The 16,468-nt window shown below is 38.2% G+C and overlaps 1 protein-coding gene across 1 annotated transcript in view; it reads left to right on the top strand.

The window, feature by feature from the left end:
- Positions 1-16,468, top strand: part of LOC111152280 (adhesion G protein-coupled receptor B3) — a 724,443-nt gene that overhangs the window by 314,475 nt on the left and 393,500 nt on the right. The window contains exons 9-10 of the mRNA XM_022510749.1: positions 14,517-14,618; positions 14,994-15,100. Coding sequence (XP_022366457.1) covers positions 14,517-14,618; positions 14,994-15,100 — 209 coding nt within the window. The remainder of the gene's footprint in view (positions 1-14,516; positions 14,619-14,993; positions 15,101-16,468) is intronic.

The following is a 16,468-nucleotide window of genomic DNA, read 5'->3' as shown; positions in this document are numbered from 1 at the left end:
TGGATATTCCTGGAGCTCCAGTTCTTGGATCTATTATTCTTTGGTCATTAAGAGTAATACTAGTTGGGTCGTACCATTCATGGGTAGAAGTTAAACTTAATTTATACATAAAATGTCCTTTTGGAGTTACAGTTGCTTTATCTACAAATGGTGAGTAAGGCCTACAGAATGAATGCTCTGAGAAAAACTTGGGAAATAAGAGAGCCATATCATGAATGTACCCAGTAATAACAACTTACACCAGAAACGTAGCAATGATTGTGATATTTAACTCATAAGTATTCATACCAAAGGCAGTCAGCAGTAATGTTTGTAATCCCAAACTTGTCTTGAACATTGTACTGCATTCATATTTGAATTTGTGCTCTGTAATAAGGTGACTACAAAGTCCCCTCCTACCCCGCTGCCGCCAATTTAAGAGAAAATGCCGTTCTGGGATTGATATTTCTTATCTCTACAAGGTTGCTGTCCAATGGGATATGCTTTCTTTGGAGACCAAAAAAGATTCCATTTGGTTTCTGAGTGATTTTCTTTTATTTAGCTTTGGTAGGAAGAATCACAAAGCTTGCTTATTTTGAGCTCATGTACTCATTGTCCAGACATGTGCTTTCAAATTTTAGCAGACCTAAAAATCACCCAGAGAGCTTGTTAAAACACAGATTCCTAAACCAAACCCCCATAGGTTCTGATTCAGTAGGTCCAGTATGGGCCTTCAAATTTGCATTTCTAACACACACTTAGGTGATGTTGATGATACTGCAGATTACCCTTTGGGTTGCACTAGCCTATAGTACAAATAAGTAAGTGAGTAAATAAATAAACAAACGAATAAAAGCTAGGTGATAAAATTAACAGAAGAGTGGAAGACTGACTTCTGCCTCAGCTACACTGGTCAAAATTGAGATATCTCCTGAACAAGATTGCAGAATTTTATTTTGTTTATACCACTTCATAAATACTGAGGGATGGTTCCTGTAATCAATTAATACAGACAATCCATTTCAAGTCTCCCTAGCCAACTCATTGTTCAGCCAAAATAAGATCTCTTTATACTTGTCACTTAAAAAAATACAACTATTAACTAGTCATTGTGGACAAAATGGGATGATATACTCATTTTCAGATTTTCAGTTCTTCAATTCTGCTGTTCCTGTTCCATGGAGAGCAGAGGAAGCAACTTGAGTATCACTGGAACATGTTTGGTATAAAGTAATGTGCTATCAGGACGTAGACCTTCTGTAGTCCTGCCATCCCATCCCCAGCAACTTTTTCTCTCATCAGGAGGACATTTTCACTGCCTCTTAACCTACAAGGTTGTTTGCTACTACCTGCTTACCCAGGTATATAATATTCGGAGTGGGGAAGACAAGTGTCAGAGAGGAGGATGAGGTCCAAGCTCACACAGACTTATTCTTTCCTCAGTTCCCATTTGGAGGAGTGGTGAATTGATCACCATCGCTACATCTGTCTTTGATAGAGACACATTTAACAAGTTCATAAGTCAGTCTTCTAAATTGTATGGACCACTGTATTTTTAAGCTAAGCATAATCCTTATTAGAAACCCAAATATGGGGGTACCTGGGTGGCTCAGTGGGCTAAAGCCTCTGCCTTCGGCTCGAGTCATGATCCCAGAGTCCTGGGATCGAGCCCCACATCGGGCTCTCTGCTCAGCGGGGATCCTGCTTCTTTTTCTCCCTCTGCCTGCTTCTCTGCCTACTTGTGATCTTTCTCTCTGTTAATAAATAAATAAAATCTTAAAAAAAAAAAAAGAAATCCAAATATGTGAGTGTAAAATTTACATTTCCAAAGAGAAAAAAAAAGTATACTATTCTGTAATGAAATACTCATATACAAATCACATACATTTTTCATTCCAAACCACAAGGGTAATAACTAATAGTGGTTTTAAAAAGCCCCGACTCTGTTAGGATTTTTATTTTTCTATCAGATGTCCTATGCTTATCCTGTAAGGAATTATATTCTTACTTGTTCAGTTTCTAAAGGTTAAGGCAAATGTTTTCACTGGAGATTTTGGGACATTGCAAACAATGTTGCACCCAAGCGTTCACGCCAGTCACTCACCTAAAACCAACCTCCGAGTTCTTTGTTGACAGCAGGTGGCACTAGGTATTGACTTCTTTCATCTCAGAGTTCTATTTGTTCTTGCCAGGTCACCTCAGATACATTCTAAAAAGTAGGGAAATAAATCAGAACTTGAAGATAGCCCATAGGCAAGAGAGATCACCTATTGCTTAATAAATATCTAAGAAAGCATCTGATCCTCCTGAAAAATGTGGGTTTTATTACCTACTCCAGTCCACAGTTCTGCAACAAATCAGCTAAATTTTATAGGCAGAATTAAGGAAGAACTACTGGGGTCTAAAATAATCAATGTGTATACCAGAAAGTATTACATGTCCATTATTCAAACCTGTTACTATGGAGTTAATAATTGTCATAATTTGTCTTATCGGGTTGCTCGTCAGATAAGACTTTGGGAAAACTCTCACAACTTCATGAAAGGTTTCATGGCAGAAACCTAAAAAGCAATTTATTGTAATCTTCTATTACCCTACCTGGTCCAATTTAGAAATATTTGGCAACATGCTGATCATTCTCAAATTGAAACAGAAAAATTAAGCAGCACTTTTTACTATTTTTTATTTCTTCATTTCATCTGACATTGTTTTAAAATAAAAATAAATGTGTGTTAGGAACCACTTAATGCAATTAAAATCAATGCAATTAGTAAAACTGCTTTTTAGGTTTAAAGTTTACCAAGACACTATTTTTATTATTATTATTATATATATTATATATATATATTATTTTTATTAGTCCTTGACATTCCTCATCGTCACTTATTTCCCATTCCTTGCATGTCCTGACTTACGAATGACCCTAAGATCCTGCCCCCGGTGTTCTTCGTTGTTCTCTCTCTCTCTCTCTCTCTTTCTCCCCTCCCCGCCTCCCTCTCTTATTCTTGACTTCAAATCCGTTGCTGGGTAATAATTCTACCTACATTATTCATCACTGTCTGTCCCGTCCCCTCATTTCCCCACCCTGGAGAAGTCCTGGCAAAATCCTCTCTCTCTCTCTCTCTCTCTCTCTCCCTCTCTTCAGCTATCACTTGTGAGCAGCACCCACAAATCTGCATCATTAGGTCTCATCTCCTGCAAACACCTGACAGAGCTTTCCAGCTGGGTTAGCCAATCATCTTCAGTGTCACCAGAAGAGCTTTTCTGTCTGACCACCAAATCCGTCTTGTCACCTGAAGTAATTTCTACTTCTTACCTTTCCTAGTGACAGATTCCACTGCCATCAAGTCTTCCTTCAGGGACCCTGCTTTTTTCTTCCCCTGAACACCACCTGCTAGTGGGGAGGGTCAGTGAGACATTAAGAGCCTGGGATGTGGAGTCAAAGTTTGGCTTTGGGCCTCAGTGTCCTCATATGTAAATTGGGGATAATAAGATGTGCTCAGGGGATCATCTCATGTATAAAATGCTATAGGTAATTGAAATTGCTAAATAATTCTAGTCCAGGTCATCTTTGTCCATTAACCATTTTATTGCAGCATCCACCTTTTCTAATCTCTTCCACACAAGTTTATCTGATTCTTCTCTGCTTTTTGACCTTAGTCATGGACTCACTTGCTTAAAAAGAAAAAAAAAATGCTATGACTCCTCATTACTTGCCCATTTCAGTGCATATTGGAATCCTTGGGATTCTAGTATCTGCATCTATCAGTTGATTAACTTTCGAGGGTCATCATCCTCTACTCATTTATAGGTAAAACATATACAGAACATAACGGATCCCATCCCTGGTTCCTGGATATGGAAGCACACATTCTGTCCCTACTCTGCTGCTTGCACTTATTCACCTGGGCTCCCATCCAGTCCCGGTCCTGTCTCCGCCTTCACCCACTGACATGGGAGCATCTTAGGAGCTCAACCCATTAAAAGCTGTGTCCTTGTTTAATCATTCTTATTTCTCCCACAATTGCATGAGTGCTTTCTTCTTTGAACCTCTATACACTTGCTTTGTGCTTCCCTTATTATATATTGTTATTACATTTTACTGTTACATGTTATTATATCTCTTAGTAGAATTCCAGCTCATTACAGATGAGTTATCTATTTTCAGACTCCCAAATCCCTTTCTCTGCATTGAGCCTAGTTGAATGTAGACCACTAGACACATGCTCTTTTGAAAATTTTTATTCCATATCATAAACATTGTAATGGGACCATTTGTATGAAGTACAATATACAATACAAAATACAACAATTTGTGTAAAAGCATGTGAATGAAAACTTCAAAATGACTATGATAGTAATTCCTTACCTTTTATAATCATTTTATTCTCTCAAAATGCTGTTAGATTACCTAAGTAGAATTTGAATAGACATTTTTAGCACACATACTATTTTTATTTTGTAGTTACAATTTGTGGCAAGAGCTTTTCTTCTTTAGAAATAAATCATTGCAATGTTGGAGGTAAGAAAAATAAGTATTTTTATAGCAAGTTCCTCGATTTCCCCAAACCTCAGCCCTGCATATACTTTTAGGCCAGAGCTCCTCGAGGCTGTCTCCTAGCCACCTGTCAGGCTAGGACTGGTCCCAGGTATAAACAAATAGAGATTCTGAAGGCCTCAGGGCAGCTGGCAAGACAGGAGGATGTGGCTGGCAGCCTCCAGCCTACAGTAGTCTTGCCCGTTACCCTAGTGTGCCTCCAAATGTTATCATTTTCTACATGTGCCATGACCTGGAAAAGGTGATGAAGCACGGTTATCCTCAACAGTTCCTAAGATAATATAGAAAGGCAAATAAATGCAATGCTCTAGCAGCGTACCCAATATAAAACTTGTCTCACTTAAGGTTAGTAAATAGCCACTTAGAACTATTCCTCACAATTAAAGTTAGCTATCTTTATTATTATTATTATTATTATTCTTTTTAACAGGTTGGAATTAGAGTGACCTTGTCTGCTAAATTGAAGTACAGGATTAAAACTAAGTTATCAGATTTGTTTCTAGGGTATATATGTATAAACACCATCCAGTCCTCAAACAGGCAATGAACACACATTGTCTGCTAATGAATTTAAAGTTTGTGGTTTGCTATCTCCAAGACTTAAAAAAAAACTTTTGCAAAATATATATATACCTTGTTTACCACAACAACAAATGCTTGGTGATACTCTAAGATTCTCAGAGAATGGACCAAGAGTCTTGTTTGATTGACACAGGTCTATGGACCACCTCCTCGAGCAGTGATTTTTCTAATGCCTTGGTTTCCTCATGTTTAAAAAGAGAATAGCAATTGTATCTACTTCATTCTTATTATGAGAATGAGATGAATTTAAAAATGTAATGCACTTGCAAGAGTGCTTAAGTCACAGTGATACATGATACGTACATATTGCTGTTACAATTATACATTCTTTCAACTTGACACTGATAAAAACCATTTCTACGTGAGGAATGCTATTACAAAACATGTTCGATAAGCGCCCTTCTTTTCCCCTCAGACCTTAGCAGCACCGTGAATTCTTCCCATGGGTGTGTTCCCCTGCTGAAATTAGAGCTGTAAGCTATGTGAGCACAGAGACTGGATCTATCTCATTCACCTCTGCATCCCCCAGCACAAGGAATTCCCAAGACATAAGAATTAATGAATTGCCAACAAGTGAAATTTGAAATTTGGGTCACGTGTAGTATATGGTTTTTTCCCTCCCTCCTCTCCTCTCCTTTCCTTCCTTCCTTCCCACCTACCTACCTACCTTCCTTCCTTCCTTCTTTTTTTTTTTTCCTGCATGCCAACTCTACAGTATAGAATCAATTTCTCTTTAATGCTGAAATTCTAGCATAAGGGTGAAAACTAATTTTCCACATCAAATTGAGTTAAGCCCTGTATAATTTTTGCTATTTTTAAGAGACAGAAAATTAGTTTGAATAGACAGATTAACAGCTAATCACTAGGTAATTGCTACCTTGTTTTAAGACAGCATGCTAACTACACACTTGTGACTTCAAGTACAGTTGTATCTTACAAATGGGTTTTTATGCACTAACGATAGCAAACAGTGGGATCTTTCAGCTGATGAACAGAGTTGCTGTTGGCACAAAACAACAAGAGTCCTTCATATTGCCCTACAATAATATGTTTTTATTTTGAGCATACAGAATGATGTGAGCTAATTGTGTATTTTCTAATTTATAAAATATATATACGTAGCATTGAACCAGGAAAAAAAACAAAAAACAAAAAACTTAACCCAAGTCTCTCTCTTTACCTTATCTTTTTGTCTTGAGCTTTAGTTCCATACACCAACTACCTTTTTGATAATACCAAGAGGTGCTCAGATACTTCAAATTCAAAAACTATTTTCAACATCTATCCTCCTAACCAATATCTTCCTCAAGTGCTCTAACTGAAGCTGTGGCACAGCAGTCACTCTTCCTAGACACCTGACTTTCATCTTTTATTTCTCTTTCTTCCTCACCTCCTGCGTCCAGCCATGGAGCTGAGCCCATTCTCTGTCCTAGATAGATTTTTGAATCCACTTGCTTCCCTTCTCATTGCCACTTCCCGTGATGCCATGCCCTTTCCCTAATTACCCCATTTAGATTGTCACAGCCCCGCCTTCAGTCTCACTTTCCTTCAGTCCATTCCCCAAACTGCATGTATAGCATCCAACACATTATAATAAATTTTCCCTGCCCTAAATTCAAACTCCTAGTTTATCTTACCATTTGTCACCCTTCCCCCTCCAGTAATTACCCACCTCTACTCATCCCAACTTTGTACTCTAGCCATTCTGATTGATTCCCAGTTTCTCGGATATACCAGGTTCTCCTTGCTGCCTGGATTTTCCTGCATGTGGTTCCCAAGGCACACTTTGCCCTTCCTCACTGGCCAACTCCTAATTATCCTTAGACATCCCTTCTGGAAATCTGCTGCTGCTATACTCTCCCCCAAAGTACTCCTAGAGCAACCAGGACTTCTCAGATCATAGTGGGCATCCCAGTGTATTACAATTTCTCCTCTTATCATCTCCCTCACCATCTTGGTAGCTAAGAGACCCTGATTATTTTTGTTCATTTTCTTTATGTGCAATATTTTACAAGGTGATAGGGACATTATGGGTGCTCAATAAATATCTGGAGAATGAATGAACTCTGTAAGATGCACTGAGAAGAGAAGAAAGTTTCCTACTACTGGGGACTTCATAAACCTAAGGTGGAAGAAAATAAATTCTTATTTGATATCTAGGCTGTTTTGCTTTTGGTATGAGCATAAATACACCTGTTTTCTGAACTAAACTCTTCAAAGATATAATCTTCAATGAATGCCAAATGACTTTTGTTGAATTATTTAAAGCAGATGGGATTTGACATTACTACTAAAACACTGAAAATCCTACAGATTTGCAAGTCTGAGTGTATGATTCCCTTATTATCTTCCTTTCTTATTATTTGTGTACTGTGTTTCCATCTATAAGAAGCACAATGAATCCAAAGTGCTATGAACTGATGTGGAAAAATACAAATTTGTTGACCTCTTTAAGCTTGAAAAATTACTGTGATATTGTTTGTTTGTTTTGTTTTTGGTCTGGTTGAGGTAGGCCATACTGATTTTCATTAGGGAAATGGAAATTAATAATTGATCGCTGTAGTTGGATATATACAGATCACACTGGAGAATTCTGGACAGGGTTCCATGGACTCTTACCAAGTCAAACACAGCCCTACAAAAGTCAACCTTTGTCAATACCTTGTACCTTGGAAACCCATTTTTGTTAATTTTTAAGTAAACTATAGGAATTTAACCTATAGTAGGTTAACCTCCCTCTCTTACTTTTCCTAAGCGAATATTGTTAACTTACTGCTCACTTAAACACATACATGCACACACTTACGCACTGTCCTCAGTGCTTTGCAGAATCATCCTCATTTTCTGTCATCTTTAGTACTGAGGTAATGGAAAAATAGATATTTTTTTAAAAATATATTTTTTTATTTATTTGAGAGAGAGAGCGTGAGCACAAGTAGAGGGTAGGAGCAGAGGAGGAGGGAGGTGCCGGCTCCACATTGAACAGGGAGCCCTATGCAGGGCTCGATCCCAGGACCTCAAGGTCATGATCTCGGTGGAGGGGGATGCTTAACTGATTGTGCCACCCAGGTGCCCCAAAAATAGAACTTTTAAAAGTATTTGGTAATTTTTGGCTTAAAATATATGCGTATATCCATAGGCATCCACCTATCATTTGCTAGACTCCTAAGTACGAAGTGCTCTAGGAGTGAAACAAAACAGAAAAATTATTGTCTTCATGGTGCTCACATTCTAGTAGGAGAAGGCAATCAATAAACTAATAATAATGATAATAATAATAATAGTACTGCAAAATAAGAAAGCTAGTAAAAAAGATGCAGAAGTTACAAGTGCAGCAATCGTTTTGGAGAAGACTAAAACAGAGGAAGGTGTAGGAGTGTTTGAGAGAAGTCAGGAAATCCCTGAAAAGGCAAGATTTCAGCAAAGATGAAAGGCAGTGAAGCCAAAAACCATGCAGACACTTGGGCAGGAGAGGGAGGGCTATCCTAAAAAGAAAGAGCAAGTGCATGGGCTCTGAGGTGGAAGCACCCCAGAAAGATTGGAGAAGCACCAAAGGGGTCAGTGTGGGAGTGGGGGACGGCAGAATGTGGAGAGTGGCAGCTGAGGTAAGAGGCCAAGACTGAAAGGTCTTGTAACTGAGGCTGGTTTTATCACTAAACGTCGTACTTACTGAAAAAGAAGAAATTTTATTTTTCCTCAAGTATTGTACCTTTAAAAAAAAAAAAGCACTGACCCATAGACAGTTACTACTTCTTCTGCCCACCTTAATTTTGAACCTCATCAGTTTCAGCTGCGATCCGGGTGAACATTTCACCCTATTGGCCCATCCGTGCCATCTAGTGGTTAACGCTTGCAATTACTAGAGTTTCTGACCACAGCCGACAGTGGGGGAAGGGTGTAGGGAAAAAGGCGAATTTTTGGCAGAATAACAATAGGTGTGAAAAGCTTTCTGAAACCACAAAGGGGAATAAGAAGTCTAGGGTGCAAATTGCTTCTTCATTGCTTTGTGTCAAGATTAAATCAGAAACAAAATTGAATGCTAAATTTCACCAGTGGAACTAAGTTTAAAAACACTGAAAAACAGAAAAAAATACAAGTGAAAGGGATTAAAAATGAAGAATTAATGAGGGAGATTTTGAACAGAAGTTGGATGTGTAAAATGAACCCAAAAAAAGATAATTAGGTGTAATGGTACTAATAGGTTAATTGCTGGTGTATCTTCATTAAAAATGGACTAGTTGTTTTACACGGAATTCAATTATGTAATAAAACGTGCATGATGTAGTTTGTGAGTTTTAACATTTATTATGATTTTCCTTTTTTTCCTATTCTAAAGTAGTTTTGGTTGACATTTACAGAAACACAGGCAAATGTGACCTCGTGTGGAATATTTGGAGGATGACGATTAATTCTGTGTGGCTGGTGCAGTGCATAAGAGAATAAATAAGAGCCATAACTGGAATGCGAGCTTTGAGCTTGCTAGAAGGGCCTTTATTTATCACAGAGAGCAGAGTTATCTTTATCCTGTCAGTACTGGAGAAGCATGGAAAGGTTTTAAGCAGCAAGTTATGGGATTAAGCTTCATTTTGGAGATTACTTTGTTAATATGGCATGAAAATTGGATTAAAGGTAGAAGATACTAGAGAATAAATAGTTCTACTTTATACCCAGTTCTTCAGCTCAGAAGAAAGCAGGCATCATCCTTAACCCCTCAGTCCTTCATTCGCCACATTATTTAGTCTACTACTTTCTAAATTTATCTTGTTCTCACCTTTTCTTCATCTTTAAACATCCTACCTAAAGCCACCATCATTTCATCACTGATGCACTACGCTCACCTCTTCGATTGTCTTGCCCTACCTACTGCTCTCCGATCCCTGTTACCCACAGAAAGCAAACCAATCTTCTTAAAGTTAAAAATTGAATTATGTTGATCTTTTGTTTAACCCTTCAGTAGCTGTGAAGCCCTGTAGGCACTAATGTCTTCCAGCCCATCATCACTCCACACTTCTCTTAAAATTGTTCCCTCCAGCAATACTGGTCTCAGGCCCCAACCTCTTCTCCACTTCCAGGCCTTTGCAAATACTGTTCACTCTACCCAGAGTGCTTGCTGCCCCTGGTATAGTCAGTCACAATTAAGTGTCGCTTTCCTCCAGGAAGCCTTCTGTTCTTCAAAGTTTAGATTGAAGTAACATTCTGTACTTCCTATTTGCAGAGGTTATCATAGTTATCCTCAAGTAATGGTACATGTAATTGTTTGACCTCTGCCTCCTCCCTTGGACTGAAAGCTCCATGAGACAGAGAGTGCTGCTCTCATGCACCACTGATTCTCTAGAACAGAGCCTGGCATGTGTCAGGTCAATGCCGAATGAACCAATGAGGTTGTTCCCCTCATTCAACTGGAATAGGATGGTTGCTTGGGTAAACAATGAAATTAGAATCATAGTAAGTTAACGAGAAGAGAACAATCCGTAGAAGATGAATCTTATGGCTTCAGTTATGCTCACAAGATTAGAGACACCATTAACAGAGTTAGGGAATACAAGGAGAGGAAACAAGCAGCATTATGGAGAAAATGGTAGGAGTTGAAATGTAGGCAGACTGACTCCGAGATTTCTTTGGAACAGAAAGAACAAGCAGTAAGTAAGTGTCACTCAGCATTTGGATATGCCAGTCTAAAGTTCAAGAAAGACATCTGAACCAAGGAAAACACATATGTGTTGCCATTACACAACTGGAAGCAGAGGATGTACATCAGGGCTTGACTGCAACATAGCAAGTAAGAGCTGGGATCAGAAGCCAAACTGATCACATTCTTACTGTGGCTCCAACATTTGCTAACTTTTCCTTCTTCCTACTATTTCCCCTTCATTGTCATTAATCTGGGCACCACCTAGCTGCGTAGCAGTGACTGACCTCCCTCCCATAGTCTCAACTCTGGACTTTGTCTTTTCTTCCTGACACTGTCACCCCCCCCCCCCCTCAGGAGACATTTCCCTGGCCTCGTTGGCCATATAGCAGGAGGTTGGATGGGATAACAGGGCTGGAAGCATCTGCTCTTCGTCGGGTGGGGATCAGACAAAAATGAGCAAAGTGGCTCCCAGTTTGCTAATCTCTGTGGTCAGTGTGGAAGTGGGTGGTTGCATGTTCTTGGCTGGTGGTAACTGCTGCCTCCCTTAATTTAGTTTTCTGCTGTTTCTATTCTTGCGATACTGGAGGAGGGAGCCCTGTGGAGGGGCTGTCCCTACCTTCGCTTGAGTTGAAGTGTTTTTTGGTGATTTTTTAAAAATTTTATTATTTTATATATATATATATTTTTAAAGATTTTGTTTATTTATTTGATAGAGAGAGATCACAAGTAGGCAGAGAGGCAGGCAGAGAGAGAGGAGGAAGCAGGCTTCCTGCCGAGCAGAGAGCCCAATGTGGGGCTCGATCCCAGGACCCTGGGATCATGACCTGAGCCGAAGGCAGAGGCTTTAACCCACTGAGCCACCCAGGCGCCCCTATTTTATATTTTTGATTTATGGTGACTCCACCTCTATTCATCAGCACCACTCTCAGGCCAGACCCAGTGGCAAATCCTGGTCTTGGGTCCTAGGAAAGGGCCAGGCTAGCCTGAGCCCCCTGCCCCCTGTAACAGCCTGGACAGATAACACAAGATAATGGTTTAAACATATGGACATTTTAGAACTGAAAGGGACATTGCAAATGAACTATCCCACCTCCTACCTCTTTACAGATGATGGCACCAAGGCCCTCAAATAAGAGGATTATCTGAAGTGGTGGAGGTATCAGCAGGACTAGATTCTAGAATCCTGACTCAGTAGCCTTTGCTTTGACTTCCTGCATATCTTCTTGGCTACTTCCAGTTATTCAAGATAATTGCCCTCATGCTGAATTAATAGTCTAGGTTCTCATTAAAATACTTAGGCAACAGTTTCCAATTTAGGGACTCTTTGCTTGGTGATGGTTTAGCAGTCGTTTCAACCTTTACCAGCCCCATTTTCATAAAATGTCTCCACCTTACCCCACCGGAGATCTCCTGAAGGCCAAACCTAATGTTCTCATCTTGGCATTACTCTTTGGACTGTCTCCATAGTGCTTTATACTCTGACTTCTCCCTCCTCCTTGAGAATACTTTCTTTGGGGTCCTAGAAAGCTATTCTCTGTCAGGCCTCCACAAGGCACTTGGACAGTTCTTCCTTGGTCCTTGTCCTTGGTCCTCGTGTCTTTTGCAGAATCATCTTATGCCCTGCTTTTTCCTTTGTTAAATACTTTCCCTAGATTATTTCAATGTATTAATAATAGTAGTAACAATGAACACTTATTAAAAGTCTTATATGCATGGACTCATTTAATCTTCCCCAATAATCTTATGAGGTAGAGATTAGTAGTCTCTTTTACCATATGGGAAACAGGCAACAAGAGAGGTCAATAATAATAATAATTATTATTATTATTATAATTATTATTTTCAGATTCTAAACATTCTTTTTATTACATGTTTGTTCTCAGGGGGAGTCATCACCACTCCTCCCCCTTCATGAGCCAAGTGTGCCCTTCTGGCCTCTTTAACTCATCCAGGCAGTTGTAGGGGGCAGGATGGCTCAGGCTAGCCTGGCCCTTTCTTGGGACCCAAGACCAGGATTTGCCACTGAGTCTGGCCTGGGAGTGGTGCTGATGAATAGAGGTGGAGTCACCATAAATCAAAAATATAAAATAATAAAATTTTTAAAAAATCACCAAAAAACACTTCAACTCAAGTGAAGGTAGGGACAGCCCCTCCATAGGGCTCCCTCCTCCAATATCGCAAGAATAGAAACAGCAGAAAACTAAATTAAGGGAGGCAGCAGTTACCACCAGCCAAGAACATGCAACCACCCACTTCCACACTGACCACAGAGATTAGCAAACTGGGAACCACTTTGCCCATTTTTGTCTGATCCCCACCCCACAAAGAGCAGATGCTTCCAGCCCTGCTACCCCAGATATAGAAAATATTGTTTCAAGATTGTAATTTCTGAAATTGTATTCTTCTCCACTAATAGTTATAATGTATCCTAATGAGCACATAAATTCTGAAATAAAATCAGTATCTGTAGATTATGATTATCATGGATTAAATAGTATATTCTCAAAGGAAGGAATCTCTCCCTGGGAGTCACACTCATATATGTACATATATATGTATATGTATATACATACATATATGTTAGGTGCATATATATACACATATATGTCTACACACATATACATACATATATATTAGGTACTTTTGGGGGAGTCCATTTACTTATTAAAGGTATTTATATATTGAAATATTGCTTCATTTATTTATTCAATTTTGAACAACTTCTGTATGCCAGACAAACCATTAGGTGCAAGATACTGAGATGAGAAGACAACAGATGCCAGGCAGCTGAGGAACACAAATATATGAGCATGTGCGTGGCAGTGCTGTATTAAAAAGTACAAAAGTAGGGGCGCCTGGGTGGCTCAGTGGGTTAAAGCCTCTGCCTTCGGCTCAGGTCATGATCCCGGGGTCCTGGGATGGAGCCCCACATCGGGCTCTCTGCTCAGCAGAGAGCCTGCTTCCTCCTCTCTCTCTCTGCCTGCCTCTCTGCCTACTTGTGATCTCTGTCTGTCCAATAAATAAATAAATAAAATCTTGTAAAAAAAAAAGAAAGTACAAGAGTAGGTGTGTCCAGAGCAAGTACTGGTATGTTCTTTCTAGAAGCAAGGTGTGAGGTTTAATGCAGAACAGAGGATAGACAGACTTCATAAGTCTCTGGCTTCCTATTAAAATATTTCTGGTATACCTCTGTTATTCTTGGGATTCCCTTTAACTTTCTCATCTCAGTAATTAAATTGAGTTTTTGAAAATACGAAGGCCAAAAGATCAAATCAGTTCATTTTCATATGATGTAGTGTGATTAACATCATTGCTCTTGTATGAAGAATAAGAAGTTACATATTCTTGCCTTTTATGTTTATTTCCTCTTAACACTTAGAGCTAATAATTCTAATATGGCTTTCAGTTTATTGGAAATAATTTTATTGCACAATATTTTAAAATATTATAAATATTGGAAAGATTTTTTTATATGCTTGAATATAATGTTCAATTTATAAGCAAATTCAAATGATTTTTTTAAAAAGTCTCCAGAGTAAGCACTTTCCAAAGAAAGAACATTTTTGTGGAGATTTCATAGATAATGAAATGAAACCTGGTGGGTTTTTTGTTTATGAAGACATCGCTAACATCTCAGTAAAGAATATACTTTAAAGAAAATGAAAGAGTTCCGCAGATAGAGAGATGCATTTGAGGACTGTTTATTGCCAGTATTTAGAAAAACAAACACTGCTGGCATTCAAATCCCTCTGTTTTAAATTGCAGCACCTTATGAAATATGCCCAGAGGATTATCTGATGTCGATGGTGTGGAAAAGGACCCCGGCGGGTGACTTGGCATTCAATCAGTGCCCACTGAATGCTACAGGTAAAGTATCATGACCCACCGAAACCAAATTAGGATCGCCATCCACAAACAGCATGCTATGTTGGCTTATGAAGTCATCCTTTTGTTCTATATTCATCAATAAATCTGTCCAATAAGCAATTAATAATAAAGCAATTTTAGTAAAGTGCTTCATAGATGGAGCCATTGAAGAGACCTAGAAATTCTTGCTAATGCAGTGGTTTCTCAGTGTGATTCACATGCACTATAAAAATAATCAATGTAATGTTTTCATATGTATGTCTTCTAAGGCAGGAAAATGTACAAACCCTTTAGTTCTTTAGCCTGCCTCCCAGTTATGTGATGCCTTGTAGTATCTCTGTAATAAAGCTTCTCTCTGTTCTTTGTGACACACAGGCACCACTAGCAGACGCTGCTCTCTCAGTCTTCATGGAGTGGCCTTCTGGGAACAGCCAAGCTTTGCAAGATGCATATCAAATGAGTACAGACACTTGCAGCATTCAGTAGGTGCAAAACCAGCTTTAGTACTTGCTCTGTTTATTTTTTCCTAATGATCACTGTGTGAGAATTTAACCTTCTGCTTTATAATCAAATCAGCCAAAACCTCTGAAAAAATGCCTGAAGGAAAAAGTGACTTGACAGAAAGCTAATTTTGATAAGTCAGTGCTAAACTGCTTCATTCCTAGGGTTTGGGTTTTTATGGTTTCTGCTATTTAAATGAAAGAATTCCTTGTCTAATGGGGACAAGTCGTGAGCAAAATTTGTTATTCAGTTTTTATCTATAGGAGTTACATTATATATCATGATTAGCACAGATCCCTGTTGAATAGTATATAAGACTTACTTCAAAATACCATACATTTTTAAATTATATTCTTTTACATTTTAGTACTTAAGAAATGATAAGCTGTGTCACTTAGGTATCAAATTTCTCACTGCATTTTGACGTTAAGATATTGAAAAAATGACAATGTTATTGCACCAGAGAAAATTAATTACTTGCAAATGATGAAGTGGGCCAAATTTTTCAAAAAAAAAAAAAAGCCCCTCTGTTCCCACACATCATTGAATTATTCACAAAATACGATGTATGAATATTCTGAGCACAGATGAATTTCGCTTGGTATTTTACAAATGCAAGCCATTGTCATTATTGGAGACTGTTGTTATCTCATCCTGACAATTGGGAGGAACTCCATCAAGGAATAAACATTGAATAAACAGTGTGGAGTTTATAACAATATGATCATGAGCCAGCTGGAAAGTTGAACATTGACAGGCTTGATGCTTAGTTAAAAAAACTTTAACTTTTGTTGTGCTTATGTTTTCTTTTAATTTTTTACTGGCACTTACAAATACGCATAATTCTTAAAAAATAAAAAAACCCCAAAGAGAATTCTTGCTCGGGGATGGGGATTTAGCTCATACAATAATAATCCATATTGATGAAGCAAATATATTCGATTATCCAAAAAAAAAACAAAAAAAAATCATATTAAGAAAATCTGAAAACCAAATGTTAATATGTTTACTTATCAAATCAGTAATAGTATTGACTTGATGAGTGTTTGACTACTTGGAGCCTTGTTCTTGTTATTAATATATATATATATGTGCACAGATACATACACATATGTGTGTTACACAGAAATACTGACATGTATGTCAGTTTATGCTGGCTACCCACAAATGCCTCTATTTAATAATCTATATTTATGTGTATATTGGTAATTGATAATATTTCATTTCACTGAGCCTTATTTCTGTCAAAATTAAAATACATATTTATATATATATAGAATATAATATATAGCTTTGTTTCATAAAAGAAAATATAAGAATATGAAGTTATTTTATTAATAAGTGTAAAT

Source organism: Enhydra lutris, unplaced genomic scaffold (assembly GCF_002288905.1).
Source record: "Enhydra lutris kenyoni isolate GAN:26980312 unplaced genomic scaffold, ASM228890v2 scaffoldscaffold28, whole genome shotgun sequence".
NCBI lineage: Eukaryota > Metazoa > Chordata > Mammalia > Carnivora > Mustelidae > Enhydra > Enhydra lutris.
The sequence above is the reverse complement of the archived record's forward strand: the minus strand, read 5'-3'. Positions and strand labels throughout refer to the sequence as shown.